The 25,093-nt window shown below is 55.5% G+C and overlaps 2 protein-coding genes across 5 annotated transcripts in view; one reads left to right on the top strand and one right to left on the bottom strand.

Annotated features, from left to right (window-relative positions):
• The window catches only part of CCDC85C (coiled-coil domain containing 85C), a 92,137-nt gene extending 77,880 nt beyond the window's left edge, over positions 1 to 14,257 (bottom strand). For 3 of the 4 annotated variants that reach the window (XM_032134828.2, XM_032134829.2, XM_032134830.2), the window contains exon 1: positions 13,217 to 14,238. In XM_032134828.2, coding sequence (XP_031990719.1) covers positions 13,217 to 14,009 — 793 coding nt within the window. In that variant the 5' untranslated portion in view covers positions 14,010 to 14,238. Of the gene's footprint in view, positions 1 to 13,216 lie in introns of all 4 variants that reach the window. The other variant, XM_032134831.2, reaches the window with a different exon arrangement.
• A 210-nt stretch (positions 14,258 to 14,467) lies between these two features.
• Positions 14,468 to 25,093, top strand: part of HHIPL1 (HHIP like 1) — a 71,116-nt gene continuing 60,490 nt past the window's right edge. Inside the window, exon 1 of the mRNA XM_032180236.2 lies at positions 14,468 to 14,665. The gene's annotated coding sequence lies outside the window, so the exon portion shown is untranslated. The remainder of the gene's footprint in view (positions 14,666 to 25,093) is intronic.

The raw sequence follows: 25,093 nt of genomic DNA, 5'->3' as shown, positions 1-25,093 counted from the left end.
CGAGGGCCTCCTGACCACACTCCCTGCGCTGTTCCATCCAACCTGTCAGCAGGAGGAATGTGACAGGGCAGAGCTGGAGCAGGCAGAGGCATTGGTGGCAGGCTCACCAGAAACCCTCGGCTGACAGGGACAGCTCAGCAAAAAAGGAGCGGCAGGAGAAGACTGGGAGGCCTGATGGGTTGTCGGGGGTACTGGGGGCTTCCAGGGCCATTGACATCAGAGACCCCCTTGCCTGCCACGGCTCCCCCTACCATCAACACTGCCATTGCGTTTCCAGAATAAGGCAGTTTGGAAAGGTCTTTCTTCCTGGTGGTCTAGTGGCGAAAAAAAGAAAATAGAAGGGGCTTTCGTGTGACCTTCCCAACCAACAAGGTCGGGGAAGCCTCTGTTTATGGATGAAGCAAGTGTCCCAGCCAAGTCCTAGCAGGGCACAGGTTGGGAGCTGGGCTGGGGTCGGTCTGACGCAGGTCCAGTCTCCCTGTGCACTCTGCTGCTGTAATCACACTGATGCCACCCTGACGCCCCCCAAGCCCCGACCAACACACCAGAGGCTTGATGAGTCACGACACGAGAGCACCACAAGGCTGCAGTGAGCAGGGGCCAAGCCCAGAGTCAGAGCCTCAGCTACAGTGCCAATGGCCTTATCCACCAGGGACGGCCAGAGTAACGGCCAGCAGCTGGACACGGCGGCTCATTTAACCCCAAGAGGCACCTGCTTGCCACAGCTGCCAAGGGGAGGTGGCAGCACAGAGGGCAGGAGGGGAGGACGCTCAAAGCCCTAGTGACAAGGCCAGGGCAGTCTGCAGCCTCCCTGGGAGGGAGGGGGTGCCTCACTGGCCAATGTCCAATCTGCCCCCACCCCATCGGTTTAAAAGCCACGTTCTTTGTTTTCTGATCCTGAAGCCTTTGTGGCCTCATTTCGAGAACAAGGTGCTGGCAGCTGCGAACCAGTTGGCTGAGCTCTGCCGGGGAGACCCCTGGAGCTGTGCAGCCCTCTCTGGGCTTAGGTTTCCTGCCCACACACGTGGACCCCCACATGCGCCCGCTCAAGGCTACCAGCCTCTTCTATGTGGGCAGGCCTTGCACCCACGGCCACAGGACATCCTCCAAGAGCCTGGTCTGGGGCTGCGGAGGCTCCCACAGCTCCCACGGATGCTGAGTGCGCCAGGGCTGCAGGTCCCATATCCTGTAGCCCAGCCACCTGCAAAGGCTGCCCTGCACCTCAGAGGAAGGGTGGGATTTCAGTCCACGCAGGAGGCAGGACAGGGGACCACCTGAGGGCCTGCAATGTGCCTTCTGCACGGCAAGTGGTCCTGGGGCCACAACTCCAGGGCCAGGGTGGCAAAGCGCTGCAGCCGGTGAGGAGGGTGGGGCGACTCCATACTCAGGTATCATGTTTCTTTTCTTTTTTCTTTTTTTTTTTTTTGGAAATGGAGTCTCACTCTGTCACCCAGGCTGCCAGGCTGGAGTGCAGTGGCATGACCTTGGCTCACAGCAACCTCTACCTCCCGAGTTCAAGAGATTCTCCTGCCTCAGCCTCCCGAGTAGCTGGGATTACAGGCATGCACCACCAAGCCCAGCTAATTTTGTATTTTTAGTAGAGATGGGGTTTCACCATGTTGGCCAGGCTGGTCTCGAACTCCTGACCTCAGGTGATCAGCTCGCCTCAGCCTCCCAAAGCGCTGGGATGACAGGCGTGAGCCACCACACCCAGCCAGGTTTCAGGTTTCTTTCTGTGGACAAGTAGGAGTCGCAAAGCCCAAGGAAGAATCGTCTAGACCAGCGCTTCCCAGCAGAATTCCCTCAATGATGGAATTTTCCTCATCTCGCTGTCAGCACGGTACTAGCCCATGCGAAGGTAGGGTGGTCGGTGCGGCTGCACGTCTCTTAATTGTAATGAAAGTGAATTGAAGCAGCTACATATGGCTAGTGGACACCACTCGGGTTTACAGCCAGGAAACCTTGACTGTGAGGGGTCATGGGTTAGGCAGGGGAGCAGCAGTGCAGGGGAGAGGAAGGAACCCAAACCCAGAAGACACAAAGTGAATAGCATAGGGACCAGCAGCAATCTGGACACCTGAGCCTCCAGGCCAGGAGCAAGAGGTAGGGAGAGACTTGCTCAGCCCGGCCCAGGGCGATGTTTTCCCCCTGGGCAGGAGGGGCTGGAGAGAGTGCTGGAAGTTGCTCAGGGAGGTCGTAGGTGACCAGCACACCACCCCATTCTGGAAGACAAGCCCAGGGAGACATCAAATGCCACCAGGAAGTTGAGATGAGAAGAGGCTGCTGGACAGAGCCAGAGCCACCATTCCCAGGGTTTGGGATTGCCCAGGGCCAAGGAGCAAACATGGGGAAGGAGGTGGCCTCAGCCTCTAGGGTTTATCCTCTGGCAAAGAGAGGAAGGCCAAGGGGCACAGCGGTAGACAGGAGGGGCTCTGTGTTGCTTTGGACCAGGAAACGTGAGCCTGTTTGTGAGGAAGGGGTCAGAGGACAGACCCAAAAGAAACAAGAGAAAGGAGACAATGGCAGAAGCAGGGGGAGGTCCCCCAGGAGGGGCTGGGCAAAGGCGAGGGAGGGGAAGAGGGGAGCCTTCCCCTGCCAGCCAGGACAGAAGGTGCTGAAAGAAGGAGAAACTAGCTTCTTAGTTTTCTGGAGAAAGGGTGGGTGGGTGGGGGGAGCGTCCCATTGTCCCACCAGCCGCTGAGGGATATTAAGCAGCCGGGAAACAGAGCCTTGGCACAGGCAGTGTGGCCGGAACCCACCACAAAGGGCCACTCCCAGAGCGGGCTCATTAGGGAGCCGGGCCGGTGCCGTGCGCGGTGACAGGCGGGCACATTCAGGGCCCCACACAATCGGGCCCTTGTGGTGGGCGGGGGAGCACCACGCTCAAAGGAGCCTCTGATTCCTAGACAAGAGCGGGCCTCCTTCTTGCCTTACAACCTGGGAGCCAACGGAAAGACAGATTTGGGAAGACAAAGAGATGCTTCCCCTGACAGTGGATGGTCTATTTTTGGAAATGGGTCGACTTCTCCGTAGCTGCCGTTTCGGTGCCACCGGCCCTGCCTGCCTCTGTCCCCTTCAAAACAGCCTAGAAAGGCCTCTGCCTCACCTGCCCAGCCCTGCGAAAGGGGGGTGGTGAAGGCAGCCGCCTCCATGGGGATGCCTGGCAGCTGGTTGGAGCTCCTGGGGCAGGGAGGTAGGGGTGCAAGCCAGGGTGCATCCAGGGCCCAAAACGGCATTCCACGGCCTCGCCAAAGCCATCTCCCTGGCGTCTGTGTAGCACAGGTCAGCGAGGGGGCAACACAGGCAGAGCCGTTTACCCCTCACTACTAACGTGAACTGACACTGGCCTCCCAACTCTGGCCAGCCAGGCTCTGGGGTGCCCAGTGTGGGCGCATCCTCGCCCCTAGCTGGCCTGCTGGCAGGGCCCATGGCTGTTCTCCAGGAACCTGGCTCTGGCCACCCAGCAGAACCCCCAGAGCCTTCACAGCCTCCAATGACACCAGGACCAAACTGCACCCATCTCTGGGGCTGGGCATGGGCACTGGTATTTTTTAAAGTTTTCTAAGTGATAGGTAATATACAGCCACAGTTAGGAACCACTGGTAAAAGCCAAAAGGTATATATTTTAGTAATTATTCAGGGGAAATGGGGAAGGTGGGGTTGTATAAATCACCACCCTCTTGGGGAGGTTTGATTTTGCTGGGGGCGGTGGGGAGGGGAGCGGGGGGCAGGAAGTAACTTATTTAACTCGGTGCCAAGTGTATAAATGAGAAAAGAAAGACAGGTGGGCAAAGTGGGTCAACCACTATCTGGCACCTGGTCAGTCTTTCCGGGACTGTTCACTCCTCCCTCCAACACTGACTATGCATTGCAACAACATTCTGGACTGGGAGAGAGACAGGACTGAAAGCGGAGGAACCTCGAGTCCAGGAACACGCAGCCTTGTCCCCAGCAAACCTGCACCAGGAATCGAAGCTCAGCGTTCTCCTCTTGCACTAAACCCATTACTGAGTCCTTTAAGCAGAGGTAATCAGATAGGGGAGGCAGGTACTTCCACTGGGGCCCTGCAGGAGGGGAGGCTGGCCTGGGCCGGGGTCACAGCCTCAAGCAGCATTTAGACAGGTCACCATCTCTAGGCCCCACAGTGGGACCCATGTGGTCACAGGCAGCCTCACCATCCCCACCTGCCCCAAGGCAAGGACAAACCACCAGGCAGGTGATAAAACCCAGGCTGTAGGGTATAGGAAGAGAATCTCCAGGAATATAAAAGAGCTGGCTCATAGGACCACAGAGTGACTGATAGGAGGCAGGATGGGCAGGGGAGGCCACCCCTTCCTTGTGGCTCTGAGTCAAAGGGCCAGAGGAGATGAGGGTCTCTGGGACTCTCAGCTCAGCCCATCCAAGCTTCCCATTTTACAGATGGGAAAATGAGGGCCCAGGGAGAGGAACAGACTTACACGTGGTTGGGTCTCAAGTGGGCTGAAGCCACTGGTTCTGTCTGGATTGTCCAATCCACAGAACAGTGGTAATCTTCCAAGACCCCCAGGCAGGGAGCATGTCAGCTGACAAGCCCACTCAGGCCCAGCAGGTGATGTGTCTGCATATTTACCAGGTGGGGAGCAGGGGAAAGATGGGGACAGGCTGTAAAAAGTTTCCAGTTTCTAATAGGACTTCTAACAGGTAACTCTGGGTCCTCTTGGAAAGTCCATCAGAAAAGGTTAGAGCTGGAACTGCCCACACCCTGAAGGGAAGCCCAACCTAGGGACTTCAGGGACAGTGGAAGAGGCTTCAGAGACCCCACCTGCCCTGGCCCTGCTCACTGCCCCAGTCCCACTCATCCATCACCCCAGCTGAACCCAAGGTGCAGGCGAATGCTCACCACACGCCTTTGCTCGGCTCGTCTTTCTGTTTTGGTTTCGTTTGGTTTTGGTTTTGGTTTGGTTTGTTTCGAGATGAGTCTTGCTCTGTGGCCCAGGCTGGAGTGCAGTGGCGTGATGGCTCACTGCAACCTCTGCCTCCTGGGTTCAAGAGATCCTCCTGCCTCAGCCTACCAAGTAGCTGGCATTATAGGCACATGCCACCACACCTGGTTAATTTTTGTATTTTTAGTAGAGATGGGGTTTCACTATGTTGGCCAGGCTGGTCTTGAACTCCTGACCTCAGGTGATCCGCCCGGCTCGGCTGTTCTTTCTGCGAAGCCTGGTCTCTCTTCTTACCTGCTGTCTTCTGCTTTTACTAACTCCACCTTCAAAGCCCATCTCCGTTCCCAATTCAGCCACCCTCCTCCGAGCTCCCGGCACACCTGAAGAGGTGAAGAGCCCAACCTGGCCATTTCCTCGAGGGAAAGGGGCATGACGAATAATCACACCCACAGGGCAAGGGAACCGGGACATACCGGCTGGCACAGGCTCCAGGGTCAACTGGACGGGAGTCCCTGACCTGGCCCAGCCCCACCCTGCCCCTGCTGTGACTTGCCTCACCATCCTGGGCCTGTTCTTTAGAGGAAATGGGGACCCCAATGGGGACCAGCAACTGTTGTGGGAGGCAAGTGAGAGAAAACCCAGTTGCTATCAGCACAGTGCCAGGCACACGTTTGTTCCATCCAAAAGACTTTCAGAACCTGCCACTCTGTGCCAAGGCTGGGAGTCAAGAGGACCAGAGTCCCAGGCTCATAAACTCCCAGATGAACAGACAGTAATGACAGAGGCCCACGGGCGGGCAGCGAGGGCTCCAGCACCCATGTGGCTGGCCCTGGGGTGGGCCCCTGCCTTTCTCAAGTCTCTTAGTGCCTTAGGACTCTGTGAAGTTTGCTCAGGGGTTTCCGGCTCTCCCAGGCCTGGCATTTGCCCCACTCTCAGATACCATCAGCTGCAGATACACTCTACTCAAGAGCTTTTCCAGGGGCAGAGAGGGGAAGACCCGCCAGCAAATGTGCACATGGGTTCTAAGACACGCCCCACATTACAACTGGGAAGGGAAAATGCCCAGCTTTGAATTGAGGAAATGGCAGAATGTCTCTGCCGTTGAGGAATCAGGAAGAAGGAAAGGGAATCAGACCCTCGCTTCCTCCCCAGGGCCATCCACTGTAGTTAAACATGCTCCACGCCTCTGTTTGAACAGTATACATAAGGCAAACCCAAGAATACTTACAGGCAGTCAATACAATCCTGATCTTTCTGCTCTGCTCCCCCAAGAGCTGGAGGTCAGCGGTGACCTGCTGAAGAGCAGGCACCCATCCCCGGGTGACCCGGCTCCAGGCATGCCCAGTAACCCTCTGCCTGTGAGGACAGGGGATGAATGAGTGTCCAATCCTGGGTGCTTGCTTAGGGGAAAGGGACCATTTCTGACATGTTATGATCAAAGAAGCATCAAGTCCCTTTGGCAGCCAAGTTTGCTCCTCTATCCCCAAGCCTTTGGGGATGCCAATAGGGTCTCTTGTTGTTATGTAGCAGGGAGATGAGAATTCTGAACCCCAGAGCGGTTCCTGCCTAGATCCCAGACGCTGATCCCAGCCACCCTAGACATAGGGGTGGGAGTAGCGAGGAGCAGCATCAGCGCTGGGGATGAAGGGCACAGCAGCCACCTGGGAGCGGCAGCATCTCCCACAGGCGCTGTCCTGCCTGAGCCCCACCCAAGAGCTCAGGATGCCTGCCCTAGAGGTCGGAGGTCATGAGAAGGCAGACAGCAGCTGAGAGCAGGACTTTGGAGCAGGCTCACCAGGTCTGGGACCTATAGAAGGTTCTCTCCTGTGGCCACTCTCCTGGCCAGGACCTCCTCCCAACGGAGCCCTCAGCTTCCACCCCCTCCTCCCCCAGCCCAGCCCAGCCCAGCCCACACCACAGTGGTCACCAGAGTGATGCCCTAGAACCACCACACTGCAAGCCAGACTCCAAGAATCACTGCTCAGGAGGCACTCAGACCTCAGAGGCAGTAAATGCTCAGTGAAGTCCGCAGACGCTTCCCTTCCTGCTGAAGAGCAAATTACCACCTGTGAGGTCAAGTCCCGCTTCTCACCTGGCTCTGAGTTCAACCAGATTGGGTTGAACACACACATTCAAAGCTGGGCATTTTCCCTTCCCAGTTGTAATGTGGGGCGTGTCTTAGAACCCACATCTCAACCAGATTCCCAGAGCTGTCTGGGGTGTCCACAAGCCCCATCCTCAGTGGATTCAGGAATGCCCCTTCTCAGTGTCCACGCAACCTCCCCTGACACAGCGCTCCCCAGCCCTGGAGGCAACACAGGCCACCTGGGCCACTGTTGTTTGTGGGCACTGAAGTCTGAAAAGCTGGGACTTTGGGGTGTGCCCTGTGGGGCTGCACACAGCACTAACCCCCTAAGAGTTATCTCCCCACACACATCCTGGGTGGACCTTGCAGGCCCCAGGTTCTCAATGCCATGCTCCAGATCCCACTTACAGACCTTAGCCGTTCTTATTCCTGCCTGGAATGCTGGCTCCCTCCATGCAACCAGATGAGGACTCAGCTGGCTCCGACCCTACCCTGGGCACCAGCGTGTGTCAGGGGATCTCCCACTCCCACCCAGGGGAGGCAAATCCGCAGAGACCAGGAAATAATGAAAGGACATGGAACCCATCCTTTAAGGCCCAGTTCTAGGATCGAGACATTATTAGCCTCAGGATACAGATGAAGAAACTGAGGCTTAGAGGTTCAGTAAGCTGCCACGGCCGTAAAGCAGGTAGCAAAGCCAAGATTCACCCAGGACTCTCTGACCCTGGAGCCAGATCACTAACCAGAGGGCTACCGTGCCCCTCAGCATGCCGGGTGCCGAGCGCTGCAGTGGGAGACGGGGCCCGCACATCAGGAGCTGCTACCCGCCAGAGGCTACACATATCACTCATTACACACCCTCCTCCCTCAACCCAAAGGTTAGTAACATTTTCCCACTTGGCAGAAGAGAAAACAGAGGCCCATGGAGGCTCAGGAACTTGCTTAACAGACTTCCAATTCTCTGCGCAAATGAAAGCAACCAGCATGGATTGGAAAATCCCCATGGGGGGAAAACGGATTAGAAGCAACCGCTGATTTCCTTCTGTATCACGTGCTGGTCCTGGGAACTCAGAGGCCAGGCCTGAGCAAGAGGTCTAGTGGGGCGACTGCTGCAGTGGGAAGCCAGCCTCGTGCAGAGAAGTGAGGGAAGGAGAAACCAAGAGGTGGGGAGGCACAGCCATCGCAGGGAAGGTGGCCCGCCCTGCACCGCCTTCGCCCCACTCCTCCATGCCAGGACACAGGGAGACAGGAATGAGGCCCAGGGCCTGGCGTCCTGGGAGGAGGTGCCCTGTCTCTGTGGCAGAGGTCACCGCTCCCCTGGAACACTCTGGGCAGGAGGCACAGGGCCATGGGCTCAGAACTCTGACACAGGAGACCCAAGACGCATCCCAGGCCCCCCAACCGGCCCCACAGGACCTAGAGCAAGTCACCGCACCACCACTCCAAGCCCTGGTTTCCCCATCTAAGATATGGAGATGCTGAGGTCTCCCTCCTGGGACCATTTGGAAGCTCTGAACAGAATGGAATTGGGACTGGGATGCTGTTTGTGGCAAACTATGAAGTGCTGGGCACAGCTTACCCACCCCTGGGTCACCTGCCTGGGAGCCTCTCAAGGCCAGCCCTCCTTTCTGAGGCCCAGCATCCCAAGGCCATTGATGGATCCCTTGGGACAGGCTGGGGAAGGAGGGGGAAAGGCTTATCTAACCCACCCCATTGTCTTCACTGACCTTTGCTCCTGAGCTTGGCTGGGTTTAGGAAAAGCAGCCTTATTAGCTGAGCTGCTGCACAGAAAAGACCTATTCAGAGTTAGCATGCTCTGTCTTTTTCTAAAGGCCCAGACCACCCCGTTCCATCCTCCCTCTTAAACCAACAAAAACACAAGCAGGAGAACAAACCTGTCTCATTTTGAGAAGCTCAAAATTTTAATCCAAACTTTAAAAAGTAAATGGGGCTCATCCACAGGCTTGCTAGAATCCTGGCTCCTCTGGGTTGGCTAAAGGGGAGTGGACCGTGGAGGAGCAGGTTATCAGGGGAGGGGAGGAAACGCCTGGGAATGGGCAGGAGGGGGGCATGGTGCCTGTCATGGGGCACAGGAGACAGGCGGAGGGGCAGGTGGAAAAAGAACTGAAAATTCTTTCGTTTGAAAATCCTATCCGTTCATGAAGGAGAACCTGACTTTCTGGTGTTGGGGTTTACCTGCCTCAGTGTGCCACACTGGACTACAGCAAAGTGCACCCCAGTCCCAAGTCCAGTCAGCCCAGACCAGACCTCTACCAAAGGCAGCCAAGGCCAGGTGCAGTGGCTCACGTCTGTAATCCCAACACTTTGGAAGGCCAAGGCAGGAAGACTGCTTGAGCCCAGGTGTTCGAGACCAGCCTGGGCAACATAGTGAGACCCTGTCTGTACAAAAAAATCAAAAATTATCTGGGCATGGTAGCACATGCCTGTCACCCCAGCAGCTTCAGGAAGCCAAGGCAAGAGGATTACTTGAGCCCAGGAGGTTGAGGTTGCAGCGAGCCATGATGGTGCCCTTGCACTCTAGCCTGGGTGACCAGTGAGACCCTGTCTCTAAATAAATAAATAAATAAATAAACAAATAAATAAATAAATAAGCAGCCAAGGAGAAAAGCCTATTTGCATGTACATACACAATACACAGGCCAGCCAAGCCAGCCTCAGCCAGGGCTGCCTTGCATACAGATGGGCCACCTCCCACCTCAGCCACTAGAGTCCGCCCAGGGCACCCAGCAGGGCTGCAACTGCCACCAGCTCCCCAGAAAGGACAGCAGGGCCACTGTCCTCACTAGCTCATCAGCAAGTGCAGCCACACAAGAGGCTCAGATGCAAACATTCAGGTGAGCTATCTAAGCAGCAAGCACTTTCGAAGAGGAAACCAAGGTCTGTTGGGAGAGCCCCAAGGACTCTAACAACACGAGAAACCTACTGTGTATAGATCCTGACCTCACTCAACCTTGTGTGGATAATGGGGCACTCTGGGTTCTGTCCATCTTACAGAAGAGGAGCACAGAGAAGCTTGGCCAGTTAATAACTTGCCCAATATACATGGAGGAGCTGAGATTCAAACTCAAGACACCCTGAGCCTCTGGGTAATGGGGTTATCAGCCATCTGCTCAATGGTCACTGATAAGGAAGTGACACTTCCCAGCATGGGAGAAAGAGGGCAAACCTCAGTCAGGAATCAAGAATAGGGAGTCACCAGTGTCTCCTGATTAATAGTAAAAGCAAACATGACAACAGACCAAGGGCACAACAGATTCAGACCCACGGCCTGAACACGAGATGATCATGGGAGCAAACCCACCCAGGACAGGTACTTCCAGTGTCAGCCACCTTCCCAGACAAGGCTAGGAAACCTTCTAAGCCTCCACTTGCTTGTCTGTCAAATGGGGATAATACTGCTTCCCCAGAGTTCCTGTGAGGAGAAGCAAAGACCAAACACATAAGGCGCAAGCCTGGTGTCTGACCCCACTTTAGACACCACCCCGACAGAGATTCATTATCTCCCTCAGCTCAGGCCCAATCTTTGCTCAATTTAAAGCTACAGGTCCCAGAATAGAAAAGCCCAGTTTCACCAAGCGAGGTGGCTCATGCCTCTAATCACAGCTACTTGGGAGGCTGAGGTGGGAGGATCACTTAAGCCTGGGAGGTTGAGGCTATAGTGCGCCATGAGTGTTCCATTGCACTCCAGCCCGCGTGACAGAGTGACACCCTGTCTCGAAAAAAGGGGAAAAAAATGAAAGAAAAGCTCAGTTTCTAAGAGAAGGGCCTTTCCTGGTTTCCAAGCATTCCATTTATATTAGTGGGACCACATCTCAAGGCCACATGTGGCTTTAAGAGACAAAACTAAATAATAATAATTCTGGCCGGGCACGGTGGCTCAAGCTTGTAATCTCAGCACTTTGGGAGGCCGAGGCGGGCAGATCACGACGTCAGGAGATCGAGACCATCCTGGCTAACAGGCTAACATGGTGAAACCCCGTCTCCACTAAAAATACAAAAAATTAGCCGGGCGTGGTGGCGGGCACCTGTAGTCCCAGCTACGCGGGAGGCTGAGGCAGGAGAATGGCGTGAACCCCGGGGGGCGGAGCCTGCAGTGAGCCGAGATGGCGCCACTGAACTCCAGCCTGGGCGACAGAGCGAGACTCCGTCTCAAAAAAAAAAAAAAAAAAAATAATAATAATAATAATAATTCCATCTGTAACTGAAATTTGTAATAATAATGCTGAATTTTCATTTCACCCCAAAGAAAGGTTTGCTGCCACAGCATTTGCAGCAGTCCTGTGCTAAGTGGGCTTGGGGGAGGATGGGTTCTGTGGGAAACCCTATACTTCAACCCCCCACTGACCCCCAGTGGGGTGGAAAACTGAGTGTAGCCTAGTCCTCCACTCCTGTATTATTCCCTCTGGCAGCTGACATGCTGAGCCAGACTGAGGCCGCATCTCCTTGCCCAAAACATGACAGAGCCTTTCCTGCAAGTATGCTCTAAACACTCCAGCCCTCCAGTGTCCTGCAGAGAGGCACTCTTGCCAAGTGTCATTGATGACGCAGCTGAAAACCAGAAACATTTCATTTTCCAGCCACGAGACTGCAGCAATCTGCTCCTTTGTACTGCACTTGGGGAAACCGAGGCCCAGATAACTGACCCTTCAAAAGCCCCCAGGACGGCAAAGTCAAAGGGGCTGAGGTGCTCTAAACAGCCCCAACAAATTAAACCACCTAACTTTGCGCTACTCCCACTGCCCTGAAGCAGCCCGTGGTGGAAGGTGGGGGTGGATACAGTGTTACAAAGAGAAACCTGAGTTGTAGCCATAGATTGCTAATCAGTAACAGAATATCCCTCTAAACCCAGTCCTGCCTTGAACCCACAGGCTCAGGATGGTAAATAAAGGAAAAATATGCTGCACTGCCCCCGCCCCACCTCCATGAGTATGTCTCCCACTCCAGCCCCCACCCCAACACGCCTGCAGAGGCCACTTGGCCACCAAACTAAGGAGAAAACGTCCCTCCCCAGCTCAGGCTGAGGGGTTCTGGGGAGGGCAGTTATTTCAGGCTTAGTTGCTCTGAATTAGGAAAGGCTTTAAAGGGAACCAGAAAGGGCTGTTCATTCTCCACCTTCAGGCAAAAAGTTCAGGCAGTTGCAACTACCAGCAGAACTGGAAGCCAAGCTACCAAAAAACGTGGAAGAACAGGGAGGCCCCGGATCCACCGGCAAGGAGGAGAAAGCTAGCAGGGAGCAGAAGGGCTGAGCAGGGGGCCGGGAGAGGGAGCAGGCTGCAGGCTCCCACAGCCCCAAGCTGGGGCCACCCTCTGCACTGGGCGCAGCAGTAACATGAGTGTAGAAGACAGACGCTGACAGAGGCCAAAGGTCCTCCCACCCACACCCTGGTCACGGATGACCATGGCACTTCCTGTAAGGCGATCAACAGTTTATAAATCCCTTCGGAAGGTTTATCTCCACCTCAAACCCACGAGGCAGAGGTCATCATCTCCATTTTACAGACAAAGAAACTGAGGCACACAGAGGAGAAAAGCTAGAATCCGTTCCAAATGCATCTGCCTCAGGAAAGTCTTAGAGTCTCGGCTGAGAAAGGTACCAGGACTAGAAGGGCGGAATTTATGGCAAACCAGAAAGGCTCTGAGCCCCAGGCCTCTTCCCAGCTGCCTCTGGGTCTCAAGCGGCTGCCTATGCACCTTCCCAATCCCCACACCCTACTGCAGAACTCCAGCCACCGCACACACGTGGACACTGCTTGGTTTGGAGGACACCTGTTGCTGCAAGAGGGGAAATTCACCTGCGCTCAAGGGGCCTTGTATCCTTTTCTGTTTAGAACTTCTCGCTACTAGGCAAGGATTTCCAAGGCTGGGATGAGGGGCCCACCGCCAGCCCAGCAATGACAGACCCTAATTTTGGTAACTACACCCGCTAGAAACTTTTCTGGGACCGGACCGGCGGCAGGTTTTGAGCTGGACAAAACGACGCTCCACCACTGAACCGGCCCACCACCGCCCAAAGCCCCACTTTGGGTGGGTGCGGGATCCCCTGGCCCAGGATCCATGACAGCTGGAGGAGGGGTCTGGAGTGGCGGCCGCACGAGTGGGACCGCCAGGGACCACCTCCTCGCGCCGCAGCCTGGGGAAGGGGCTGCAGCCAGGGAGACCCGCGCTGCCCGGCCCGTGTAGTCCTTACCGTGCAGGCCGTTGGGGATGCTGCGGTGGTGCGGCGGCGCCGACAAGTCGTCCAGGGACCGACGTGTGGCTCCTGCCTTGCCGTCGGGGGCCTTGTGCGGCCCGGGGGGCAGCAGCGGGGGTGGGACGTGGTGGTGGTGGTCGGGGCTGCCGCCGCTGCCCGCGCTGGACGTACTGCTGCCGTCGCCCACATCGCGGGCCCCCGCGCCGGGCGCGCCACCCGCCAGCGGCCCGCTCAGGCTGGCCTGGCTGTCGATGGAGCTGCGGGAGCCGGCGCCGCCCCCTCCGCCGCCGCCGCCGCCTGCGCCCCCCGTCGCCGCCAGTGCCGCGCGCTCCTCGTCCAGCAGCAGCACCAGCTCCTTGAGCTCCAGGTTCTCGCGCAGCAGGGCCTCCTGGCGCGCCTCGAGCTCGCGCAGCTTCTGCTGCGAGCGGGCCACCTCGTGCCACACGGCGCCGGCCGCGTGGCGCCCGAAGCGCTGCCACTCGCGCGCCAGCTTGCGCCCCTTCTGCCGGTCGTCGTCGAGGAAGCAGCAGAGCTCGCGCAGCTCCTGGTTGTCGTCCTGCAGCCGCTGATTCACGTCCTTGAGGCCGCGGATCTCCAGCAGGTGCTGCTGCAGCCGCCGGTTCACGTCGCGCATCAGGCCGCCGTGCTCCAGCATGAGGCCCACCTTCTCGCCCTCTGCGCGCCGCAGCCGCCGCGCCAGCTCCTCCTTGCTCCAGCGCAGCAGCTCCTCGTCCGGCACCTGGCTCAGCTCCTCCGACGCCGCCGCCGCCGTCGCCGCGGGCTTCGCCATGGCGGGGCCGTCACCGCGGCATCGCCCTCGCCCTCGCCCGGCCGGCGCTTCCCCGCGCCGGGGCTCCGCTGGGCCGGTCCGCGCGCGGGCGGGGGGCGGCCGGGGGCGCTTGCGGCCCGCCCCGCGCCGCCTCGCGCGCCCTTTCGCCGCGCCCGCCGGGGCCGCCCGGGAGCCCGCGCGCCTCGGGACTGACGAGCGGAGGCGGCTGCTGCGTCGGCGGCCGCGGTGCCGGGCGCTCTCAGGGCTCTGGCGAGGCAGGCGGAGGCCCGCCCCCGGCCCAGCTCCCGGAGCCCCCGCCGCCCCGCCCACCCCGGGCGGAGAGTGGGCGGGGCTCCGATGCCCGGCCCCGCCCCCGAGGGCGACTGGGGAGCAGAGGCGCGGCCCCCGCCGTCCCCCTGCGCGGTGCGCCCGCCCGTCCAGTGCCCTCTCAGAGGCGCGTTCCGGCCGCGGTCCCGCCCTCCCGGCCGTGCGATTGGGCCGCTCCGGGGGTGTGCGGGAGGGGGCGGGGCGCACGCGGGGGAGCCACGGCGGTGGTACGGTCCACCCGCGGGGTTTCCGACCCCCGCCCGCAGCCGGCTCCCGGCGGTTCAAGTTTCTGCGCCCGGAGGACGCGGCCTTGGCCAATCCCAGGGCTACAGGGCGCTTTTAAAATGCAGGTACGGCTGCGGGGTGGGGGACGGTGGGAAAGGTAGGGCCGGGCTTCCCTTAAAGGCGACGCGCGGAAATAGCAGTCGAGCCCCCTCCCCGGCCCGCGTCCCCCGCCCTCCTCCCTCTCCCCAGATAAACAAATACCCACGATCTGGGCGACGGCGCCCCTTCTCCCTCCCGGGGGCACCAGAGTTCAGGGCAGTCGGAGACAGCGAACAATAGGACTGTGACTTGGGGGTCGCTCTTCCCCGCAGCAGGGCGGCTCTTTGTCCCCTTCCCTGCCCCCGGGCTCCTCCGCCCCCGTCCCCACCCGGGTCCCCTGCCGGAGCACGCGGCGGGGCTGCGTCTCCACTCCTAGCCGGGGGCTGAGCTAAGCGCTGGCTTCCTCGCCCCGGCAGGGCCAGGGTCTTGCCAGCCACGTCCCGCAGCGCGGTCCGTACTCTCTGCCCCGATGGGGCGAGAGCCCCGGGAACCTGCCCCCTGCCCGGAGCGGCGCTCGGAGCCCCGCTCCACCTCCGCCCACTCGACCGCTAAGTCCCGGGGATTCGGGAGATAATCTACAATTCGCAGGGTGGAAACCACTGGGAAGGGTGGGAAGGTCTCCCACTGGGGCCTGAACGCCGGGGTCCGGGGGCGCCGAGCCGGCCACAGAACTCCCCACCGGCGGCCTCGCGAGACCCCCGGGCCTCCCACTGCCTGTAAGTCTGTCTCATTATCCTCCAGTCCCCAAAGCGCATTTACGGCGCGTCTACCGCCAGCAGGCGGGTGGGGGGGTGTCCCTCCCCCGGAACCTGCAACGAGATCAAATCCGCGCACGCGACAGTGAGCGGCCCACGGCCTGGAGCGCGAGCCCGCGCAGCAGCTGATGCCCCATTTACAGTTGCTAAGCCATTCATTCAGCTGTGTACTCAGCGCCTACTCGCCGCGGGGCGTGCTCCAGCCCCGGGGGATTCTTCAGGGCACCAGACTGCCCTCTGCGGGGGACTTGGCGTCCTAGGAGCAGGATGGGGAGAAGATAGACGAGCTAGATCAGGATGAGACTTGTCTTAAGTGCTGTGCGGGGCATTAAGTCGAGCTGCTGTCGTAGAAAGCATAATCAGTTACTTTAGATCCAGCGGTCAGGGAGGTCGGGAGGCACATCTAAGCTGAAATCTGGCAAGGTACAAAGATAAGGGGAAGGGCATTCCAGGCAGCGGGAACAGCCAGTGCCAAGGCCCTAGGGCTGGCCTGTTACGGACCTGTTCCAAGAAGGCCAGTGGGGCTGGGGGTGGGCCAGGGAAGAGGCGTGAGAGCTGAGGTCAGAGGTCAGAGGGGCCAGATCGTGTATGATTCCAAGGCAGCTGGGGAGGCAGTGGGGGTTTTAGCAGGGAAGCAACATGACCTGGTTTACCTTTTTAAGAGGCTCACCCTGGCCCACATGTGGAGAAGAGATGGAAGGGAGTACACAGAGAGGTCCAGATTCAATATCTTGTCTCCCACCCTTTCGCCACTCTCTCCAGACAGATGGTCAGGGGAGGGTGGTGGGGAGAGGATGGGCTGAGCACAGCTTCCAAGGTTAAACCCCAGGGCTGCTGAGGGTCTCCCAGGCTCTGCCCAAGTGAGCCAGCTCCTGAGGGGAGGGGACATCCTCCCCTCTGAGGCACTGCTCTGCTGGTCCAGCACAGCTCAGTTTGGATTTAGAGAGGGAGGGGCTTTCAGCTTCTGCCTGGGGGAGCTGCAGGTCTGTCTCAACCCCCAGGAAGCCAGATTAACTTCAAGGAGCTCCTTGCAGGCTCCCTGCAGAATGAAGCCTGTGCACAGAGTTGCTCCCTGGAGATCGAAGCGTAAACGTTGGATACACCATAGGAAAAACCCACCAGCTCACCAGGGAAGTTGCTGAGACAGCACTGTGCTTTGTGAGAACCCCCTTTCCATTCGTGCATGGCTCCAGGTGGTTCCTGGGGCCTGTTATCTCTGCCCCCTGATCCTCCAGAGCTGGCAGCTTCCGCTGAACTTCCAAGAAAAAAGCGAAGCCTTTATCTAGATGGGGTTTGTTTGCGTCATCTACAGGCTGTGTGGACCAAGGACCAAGAGTTCCTCTGTGGAGTCTTGATAGCTTTGCTCACATCCTCAGGGTAGAACAAAGACAAGGTGCTAGTGGTGGTGGTACTGGGTGGCTTGAGGGAGGGTCTCTCTGCTCCCCACACCAGGGCTGGGAATGCTTGGGTAGAACGGGACAGGACCAGAGGAGGTGAGAGGGCCCAGAGCTGAAACAGGGTTCTGAAGGAAAAGGGACTCCCCAGGCCAGAGCCCCTTCCTGGAGGGCCCATATCGCAGGTCCAGCAGTAGGTGCCATGCCCCCTGGGGTACTCACAACCCAACAGAACCAGGATCCCAAAATGTCAACGTGACTTTGCCTTTTTTTTTTTTTTGTCTAAGACAGGGTCTCACTCTGTCTCCCAGGCTGGAGTGCAGTGGCATTATCTTGGCTCAGTGCAGCCTCAACCTCCGGGCTCAAGAGATCCTCCCACCTCAGCCTCCTGAGTAGCTGGAACCACAGGCACTACCATGCCTGGCTATTTTCTTTTTCACCCCCGCCCCATAGAGACAGGATCTCACTGTGTTTCCCAGGCTGGTCTCAAACTCCTGTGCTCAAGTAATCCAATCCTCCTGCCTCAATGATTTTGCTTCTTAAGCCCCTTGGTCATGACAACTCTGCTTTGTTATGAAAACAGTAAAACCAAATCATGGTGCACTAACAGTCATACTGTAGGTGCCCAGGAAAAGTAGTTGTGAGTCTTTTAAAAATAAAGGTGCCCCACCAACATTCTACCCCACCTTTTTTAAAGAATCTCCCAGGATGTGTGTGTTCATTTAGAGCCACACACATTTGTGAGAGCCAGCAGGGGCTGAGAACCGGTACGCTAACACGTGGTAGATGCTAACACATGGTAGACAAAATACTCCAAAACCTAGGGCCTGTGGAGGGAGTGCTGGTACAAGCTGGTGACAAGCAGAGTGTGCCCCTCACTTTCAGGGGGAATGGGCTTTCTTACTCTTCTCTATGGTTGGGGCTCTGAGCTCCAACCCTAGAGGCAGTACCATTTGGTGTTTGCTGAGTGAATGTCAAACCTCCCAGTGCATGACAGGTTGAGTCTGAGGCCTTCATTTTGAAGGTGAGGAAAAACAGAGCCCCAGAAGGGAGATGCCTGGCCCAAGGTCACTTTCATTCATTAGCTCACTGAACATAGAGGAAATCTATGAGTATATATTCATTTATACACAAACACATTTAAATGGGCATATATATATACACATTGCACTGCATTGTGGTAAGGACTGCAAATGAGAATGGGCAGAACACATCATTATGGGAGCATGCTCAGGCACTGGGAGTGGCTTCCTAGAGGAGTTGAATCTTGAAGGAGTTTGTCATCTTGTGGAGTGAGGACGAGGCTCTAGGTGGAGGAAGCAGTACAAGCAAAGGCCCAGAGGTGAGCAGGCGAGGGGTGTGGAGAGACACTACTACACTTTGCAGCTGGGGTATACAGAAGGGAACAGCAGGGTGGGGAAAGTCAGGAAGAGGTTGAGCGATGGAGCTAGGCAGAGGAGGGCTTTATAAGCCTCAGAAGGAAGCTGAACCCTTTCCCTAGGGGCTCCGATATCTAATAATAATAGCAATGACAACGACAGTAACCAACACCACCTGCCACTTATCCTGTACTCAGTATATGCCAATGATTCTAACCTGTCCTCTTTTGAGGGTTATAATAAGCCTATGAGAAGGTGTCATTAGCCCTTCGAGGATTGAATGTGGGTTCTTGTTGGCTGGTTGTTTGCCTCCAAGAAGCTCAGATAATTGGGTGTGAACTTACAGGCAGTGTTCAGAGGCTTGTGGACACCCAAGGACTCTGGTATGGCCAACAAAGTGGTGGCAGCTGAATCTTTTTCAGGACAGTGAGGCAATGGTGGCTGACCAGGTCTGGGCCAGACTATGAGGTATCATCCTGAAAGGCTACCAGCAGCAAGAAGTCAGGGTCCACTGAAAAGTGGTTAAGTGTTACTAATATGGACAATATTGACTGGGCACTTTCCAGGTACCCAGCACTGTGCTAGAGTTTTACATAGACTGTCTCATTGACTCCTCACTGATGCGGTAGAACCCTCTGTTCCCATTTTCCAGAGTAAGAAACTGAGGCTCACACAGGTTAAGTCACTTGCCCAAGGTCACATGGCTAGCAAGTGGCTGACCCAGGATTTGAACCCAGGACCATCTGAGCTCCAGAGTGTATCTGACCCCATAGACTACTGTCTCCCACACCTCAGTTTCCCTTCTCAAGGAGGAGGAATGGGGTGGATGCTCTGTGATGTCTCTTCTGCTGTGACTCTGGTTCTGTGATGCTGGGTGTCTGCAAGGTGCCTGGACCCATGTTCACCACCCACTTCCTCCTGCTTCAGGCTTTTCCATGTCGTGACCAAGCCTCAGTGACTCTGACGCCTCTGGATGGCACCTGTGATCAGAGCCCTCCAGCTATTTCTACTGATAGATCACTGCATGTCATTAGCTCAGTCTCCCAGCAACTCCATCACTGTCTGGGTGGGCGACCCTAGACCAGTCCCTTGTCCTCTCAGAGCCGCAGTATTCTCATCCAAGCCCTCCCTAACAGAGCTAGTGTCAAGCACTTGGCAGAGCTCTTGCAAAGCTCTGGGGAGGGGAGCCATGCTTCCTTTCCCATCCTCTCCACCAGGACTGTCTTCCCATGAGGATATTTATACCCATTTTCCAGAGGCAAACACTGAGGTCCAGTGAAACAAAGATTGTCCAGGAAACCCCATGCTTGCCCCTGGCAGACTGGGCTACAAAGGATTCTGGGTATGGCCCTGGGCTGCCACCTTCTTCCTTTTGGGGTGGGTCCAGCCCAGATTATGGGGATCCACAAGAACACAGAGTTCAGAGGTCCTATGTCTCAACTCCCATATTTATAGGTGGGGAAACGCATGAAGCTGGGACTACCAGTTTCCCTACATGCTGGACCCCCAGGGGCAGCAGTGAGAGGGCTAGGGGAGGATGGGTTCCTTCATCCCCACTGTTAACCAGTGTGCCAGGCACCTTTCTGGAGCTCAGGAAGTCCGCACTGCACAGGACGGCTGCCTAGAACCGCTGATGTTTCAAGGCAAGGGTGAAGCTGAAGCCCAAAGGGCCTCACATGTTGACAAAAAGCCTCAAGTATAACCTGATGGCAGTGGGGAGCCACAGAAAGGCTTAGAGCAGAGGAGAGACCTGGCCAGACTTGTGTGTGATTAGAAAGCACTCAACAGGAGGTTTGAGGGGAGATCACTGAGACTAGTAGATAGTGAGAAGGCTTTGAGGCCAAGCAGGCCAGAGCCAGAGCCAAGTGGGAATGGAAATAAAGAGATCGATGGGGGCTGTCAGCATCTGACCCCTCCCTTTCCATGACTTCCCAGCCAGAGCCATGGAAATTCTCCCCCTGCCCCTTTAGCTGCTGACATCTCCTCACACCATCACCTGATGGAGCAAGACAAGAGGGAGGCTCAACATACTGGGGAAACTGAGTCAGGGGAGTTCTTTGCAGGGCTGGCTATCACCTCAATGCACTTAATATTACTCTTATGATGAACTGGTTCATATTACAAAGAACACTGAGAAGCATATGCCTGGGAGCCCACCACCTGGACTAAAGTATCACCACTTCTGCTTTTGATGCTCCTGCAGCCCCTCCTGGTCACAGGTCCCAGCCTTCCCCGACCCAAGGGTATCTGGGAATCTCAGTGTTGTGTTGGTTATTCCTGTGCTTTCAGCTTACCAAATTTCTCCCTTATAAGATAGTGTTTAGACCAGGCACGGTGGCTCACGCCTGTAATCCCAGCACTTTGGGAGGCCAAGGCAGGTGGATCACTTGAGGTCAGGAGTTCGAGACCAGCCTGGCCAACATGGCAAAAGCCCCATCTCCACCGAAAATACAAAAATTAGCCAGGTGTGGTGGCAGGCATCTGTAATCCTAGCTATTCAGGAGGCTGAGGCAGGAGAATCGCTTGAACCTGGGAGTTTGCAGTGAGCAGAGATCATGCCACTGCACTCTAGCCTAGACGACAGAGCAAGACTCCATCTCAAAAAAAAAAAAAAAAAAAAAAAAGATAGTGTTTGATTTTGCATGCTTTTGAACTCTTTCATGGCATGGTACTTCATGTGTTCCTTTGCGGCGTGCTTCTGCCCTCATTATGTTGGTACATGTAGCTGTAGTTCATTCATTTTCATAGCCGTATAGCAAGGTTGCTCAACCTCAGCATGGTTGTGAAGGGGTACTGTGTGCATTGTAGGACATTCACCAGCAGCCCTGGCCTCCACCCATTTGATGGAATTAGTACCCCTGTCCCCAGTTTTAAAAACTAAAAATATTTTCATACATTGCCGAATTGCCCTTGGCTAAGAACTACTGGTATCTTAGATCCATTGCATGCATATATTACCTTTACTTTTCTCCTGTTGAAGACATTTGTTTCTAGTTTTGTTTGTTTGTTCATTTGAGACTCTGTCACCCAGGCCAGAGTGCAATGGTTCAGTCATGGCTGACTGCAGCCTCAACCTCCCAGACTCACTCAAGTGATCCTCCTGCCTCAGCCTCCTGAGTAGCTTGGACTACAGGCTCTCACCACCTGTAATTTATTTTTCTTTTTTTGAGATGGAGTCTCACTCTGTCACCCAGGCTGGAGTGCAATAGCACTATCTCGGCTCAGTGCAACCTCCACCTCCTGGGTTCAAGTGATTCCCCTGCCTCAGCCTTCTGAGTAGCTATTACAGGCATCCACCACCACGCCCCGCTAATTTTTAGTAAAGACAGGGTTTCACCATGTTAGTCAGGCTGGTCTCGAACTCCTGACCTCGGGTGACCCATCCACCTCGGCCTCCCAAAGTCCTGGGATTAAAAATGTGAGCCACCGTGCCTGGCCTTTTTTTTTTTTTTTTTTTTTTTTCGAGAAAGATTGGTTCTCACTATGTTGTCCAGGCTGATCTTGAACTTCTGGCCTCAAGTGATCCTCCTGCCTCAGCCACCCAAAGTGTTGGGGTTTCAGGTGGGAGCCACCATGCCCAGCCTAGTTTTTGGGTTTTTTTTTTCTCCTATAAGCAATGCCCTGTGGACCTTCTTATACGTGTGTCCCAACGCACATGAGTATGAACTTTGCTCACATCTATACCAAGACAGAGAATGGCAGGGTCACACAGTACACACAGGTTGGTGAGACAGTGCCAAAGTGCTTTCCAAAGAGCTAGGGCTAATTCACACTCCTGTCAGAACGATGTGGGGTGTGCCTTGCCCATCCTTGTCTAGGGTTGTCACTCTGGCGGGCAAAGATGCTTGTACTTTCTTGAACCCACTTTGTCTTTCTGAGGCTCTGTATTAATTCATTCTCACCTGCTATGAAGAAATACCCAACACTGGGTAATTTACAAAGGAATGAGGCTTGATTGACTCATAGTTCCGCATGGCTGGGGAAGCCTCAGGAAACTTACCAATCACGGTGGCAGGAGAGAGAATGAGAGCCGAGCGATGAGGAGAGCCCCTTATAAAACCATCAGATCTCGTGAGAACTCACTGACTGTGAGGGAAACCGCCCTTATGATTCAACTATCTCCACCTGGTCCCGCCCTTGACACATGGGGATTATTACAATTCAAGGTGAGATGTGGGTGGGGACACAGAGCCAAGGCTTAGCAGGCCCTCAGAGCACAAGAGAAGCCCAGGCCAAATTTCATACTGGAGGTGCCCCATGTATTAGGAGAAAAACCCAGAAGAAGAAGAGGAAACAGCACAGCAGGTTTAGTCACTTGGGGTTTAATTGAAGTGTTTGTATTAATCAAATTGATGCTTTCACAGGTACACAAATACAATTTAACATGATCTATGCTACTTATAAGATAATTATGGGGTTTACATCAAGTGACAAATTCCAGGCCCCAGACACATGGTCTTTCTTTGAGCCCAGGTGTGCACTTCTGTAACTGTTGCACCACTGTGCTGGGAGTGGTGAGGCCCAGGCCCACCCGTGATATGGGGGTGTTTCTGTCTCCTCTCCAGCAGTGCCCTCCTGGAGGATTAAGCTTCATTTTTCTCTGGGACTCTCAGTGCCTGGCCCCCGGGGTGCCCTGGGGGAGTCTGCAGCTGCACCCTCTGGGTCAGGTACCTCCAGCCCCCACAGCCTCTGGATGGCACACGTGCCAGGCCTTGAGTGCTGCCCTAGGCCTGAGGTCTACAACCCCACAAAGCCGCCCCACCTGGCCCTACCCTGCCCTGCCCACCACAGAGATCTGAGACCAATTTCCTCCAGTGCCTGAATATTTCATGCAGTGAGGGTGGAATGAAAGTCGCAAAGACCTTAATTGTTAATAGGGCTTCTGCTGGCTGCAGGCCCAGCCCTCCCAGCCCCCTCCTGTTTGATACAACAACAGCAGTAACAGTAATTCCTCCTGCACCCCAGGCCTTGTCGTGACCTGCCCTGGGCGAGGCTGGACTGAAATGAAGTTGTCTGAAGAGCCCCAGCTGGCCAGAGAGAAGTGGTGACTCAAGTAACCATAACAACCAGACCAGGAGGCCCACTGTTCCCCGATGACAAACTTCTTTTTGTTTTTTAGTTTTTTTTTTAATAAGCCTTATAATTTTATTTTTGAAACTCCATGCATGTGGTTTTTTTAAATTAATTTTTTTTTAGACAGAGTCTCACTCTGTCGCCCAGGCTGAAGTGCAGTGGTGCCATCTCGGCTCACCACAGCCTTGACCTCCTGGGCTCAAGCAATTCTCACACCTCCACCTCCTGAATATCTGGGACTACAGGTGCATACCCACATCCCGCTAGTTTTTATATTGTTTGTAGAGGCTGGTCTGGAACTCCTGGGCTCAAGCGATCTGCCACCTCAGCCTCCCCAAGTGCTGGAATTACAGGTGTGAGCCACATTGCCAGGCCTGAATGTGTTTTTAAATTTAAAGTTCCAGGCCGGGCACAGTGGCTCACACCAATAATCCCAGCACTTTGGGAGGCCGAGGTGGGCAGATCACTGGAGGTCAGGAGTTCCAGACCAGCCTGGCTAACATTGTGAAATCCCATCTCTGCTAAAAATACAAAAAAATTAGCCAGGCGCAGTGGTGCACACCTGTAATCCCAGCTACTCAGGAGGCCGAGGCAGGAGAATCACTTGAACCCAGGAGTGGGAGGTTGCAGTGAGCCGAGATCATGCCGTTGCACTACAGCCTGGGTGACAGAGTGAGATTCCATCTCAAAAATAAATAAATAAAATTCCTAGCATAGAGCCTGGGAGCTCAGTAAATGTTTGTTGAATGAATGAATGATAAAGGAGGAAGCTGAGTTAAGTAGAAAAACCCTGGATGTAAAATCTGTGTCTCTGGCCTGACCCTTACCAGCAAGATGGCCCTAGGCAAAGCTGCACCCCGTCTCTGAGCCTCTGGATCAGGACCGGAAAATAGGACCATTTCATCCTCCTTGTAGGATGAGGAGATAGTCAAGTGACAAGAAAAGGAGGCTTGAACCCCAGGCCACACGGTGAGGTGGGAGGGGATGCTCTCCTCGAGAAATGGCTGAGTCCTGTGGGTGCCCCAGAGCCCAGAGTCTTCGTGAGCATCTGAAAACCGGACTGAAGAGCCAAGCCTTCTCTCAAGAGTAGCTCGCCCAGCTCAGCCCCAACACCAGGCCACAGAACTCTGCGATGAGGAAGCTCCATCTCAGCACCCTGAACTCACAGAGCCCCTGTGAGCAAATCAGAGCCCGAGAAGCAGCTAGCTGGTCAGGCTCTCGGAGCAAGGGCGGCAGGTCAGCCGTAGGGCTCTCAGCCCCAGCCACCCTTAGAATCACCGGAAAGCATGTGAAATGCAGATGCTCAGGTCCCACCCCAGACCAAGTCCATCAGAATCTTGGGAGACAGTGATTTGGCAGCCAGAGCTTCTCTGAGCTGCATGAAGCACTTGTTTGTTGGCATCAGGCTGAGCTAGAAGGAGACATCCCCATTGCTGTGGGGTACACCCCTCCCCAAGCATCTGACCTTAGAGGTCTTTCTCTAACGTTATCCAGATTCCCCAAATAATCCTCAAATGTGCTACTTCGAATGCATACACCTAGTGACGCGGGAGGGGACGAGGGTTTCCGGAGGCCAGGATAGCGTTCACGTAATACACTGATTTTTTGTCCTGTATCTAATGGGATAAAATGAAAGGAAAGAAAGTAATAAAGATATAAAATCAAAAAATTATCTGGGACTCAGGGACACAAGTCTCTCCATAAAAAGGGCCAGCAGAGAAGTGGAAAACAGACCATATTGGGCGCATTATTGTAAAACTTCACAACACCAGGGTTGAGAAAACCCTCAAACCATGGTGGGTAGAATGCGGAGAAAAGGAATCAGAATAATGTTGGCATTCTCAACAGCAAGT

This window comes from Hylobates moloch, unplaced genomic scaffold, assembly GCF_009828535.3.
Source record: "Hylobates moloch isolate HMO894 unplaced genomic scaffold, HMol_V3 SCAFFOLD_16, whole genome shotgun sequence".
Lineage (NCBI taxonomy): Eukaryota > Metazoa > Chordata > Mammalia > Primates > Hylobatidae > Hylobates > Hylobates moloch.
Note: the sequence above shows the minus strand (reverse complement) of the source record. Positions and strands in the feature narration are given on the sequence as shown.